Source organism: Merops nubicus, unplaced genomic scaffold (genome assembly GCF_000691845.1).
Source record: "Merops nubicus isolate BGI_N331 unplaced genomic scaffold, ASM69184v1 Scaffold35073, whole genome shotgun sequence".
NCBI classification, from domain to species: domain Eukaryota; kingdom Metazoa; phylum Chordata; class Aves; order Coraciiformes; family Meropidae; genus Merops; species Merops nubicus.
In genome coordinates this window covers 122-1,475 of record NW_008598825.1, presented here as the reverse complement: position 1 = coordinate 1,475, position 1,354 = coordinate 122, and the positions used below count along the sequence as shown (strand labels likewise).

The 1,354-nt window shown below is 64.7% G+C and overlaps 1 protein-coding gene across 1 annotated transcript; it reads left to right on the top strand.

Moving 5' to 3' along the window:
* Positions 1-634: 634 nt before the first annotated feature.
* On the top strand, positions 635-862 carry LOC103769947 (paired mesoderm homeobox protein 2A-like; the record flags this gene model as incomplete). Its single annotated transcript, XM_008937194.1, has 1 exon — positions 635-862. A coding segment is annotated over one exon (228 nt), but the record flags the coding sequence as incomplete, so codon positions are not given.
* Positions 863-1,354: the final 492 nt, after the last annotated feature.

Sequence of the window (1,354 nt, the reverse complement as noted above, 5' to 3'; positions counted from 1 at the left end):
GGCCCCGCTCCCGCTGCGCGGGACCCCGCGTCCCGCCGAGAGGGCGGCGGCAGCGACCAAAGGGGACCGAGCTCCGCGGTGTTCTGCCCGCCATGCCCCGTGAATCCCTGCCCCGTTCATCCCTGCCCGGTGCAGCCCTCTCAGTTCATCCCTCCTGGTTCGGTCCCTGCCCCAGCCATCCCTTCCCGGTTCATCCCTGCCCAGTGCCTCCCTCTTTCTGCATCCCTACCCTGTCCACCGCTCCCAGTCCATCCTGCCTAATCCATCCCTTCCCAGTTCATCCCTGCCGGGTGCATCCCTGCCTGGTGCATCCCTGCCTGTTCCATCCCTTCTCAGGCCATCCCTGCCTGGTTCATCTCCCGGTCCATCCCTGCCCAGTCCATTCCTGCCTGGTCCACCCATCCCAATCCATCCCTTCCAGTTCATCCCTGCCCAGTTCATCCTTTCTGGTTCATCCTTGCCCAGTTCATCTCCCAGTCCATCCGTGCCCAGTCCATTCCTGCCCAGTCGATCCTTCCCCCCGGGCCCAATCCTTCCCTTCCTGGTCCATCCCTGACCAGCTCATCCCTCCCCACCCAATCCTTCCCTTCCCAATCCATCCCTTCCCAGTCCACCCCCGTGTCCCTGCCCGCAGGGCCATCCTGGCTCATCTCCCTCCTCCTCCTCATCCTCAGTCCCCTACAAATTCTTCTCGGACCCATCCGGGATCAACGAGAAGCGGAAGCAGCGGCGGATCCGGACGACGTTCACCAGCTCCCAGCTGAAGGAACTGGAGAGGGTCTTTGCCGAGACCCACTACCCTGACATCTACACCCGCGAGGAGCTGGCCCTCAAGATCGACCTCACTGAGGCCCGGGTGCAGGTCAGGGGGAGGATGTGATGCTTGGGGGTGGTCGCACCGAATGGGCAGTTGGGGTACAGGCGGCTGCACCCTGACCCTGGGAGGTGCCGTGTCAGGTTGGGTGTTTGGGTGCAAATGGGATGACCCAGGCAGCTGCTGCCCCTCGGCACCGTGGAGGATTCGCTTGGTCAGCACACAGGGGGAGAAACAATGTGTCCACCTGTTTTTGTGGGTGCTGTGTGGCTGTTCTGGGTTATTTGGGGCCATGCAGAGGGGAGGGGGGTCCTGCTGTGCCCCAGCCCCTGCTGTGCCCCCCGGCTGGGGTGTCCCAGGGTGACCAGTGAGTCCCAGTGGGAGTGATGGGGCGGTGCCGGCGTGGCAGAGCTGGCGCCCTTGTCCCCGACACCCCCGGGAACGGCTCAGTCCCTGGGCAGCCCCCCTGTGTCTCCTTGCATGGGGGTGCTCTGTGGGAGAATGGGCCTATGGGACCCCCCCCAGGATGGGGGTCCTGGT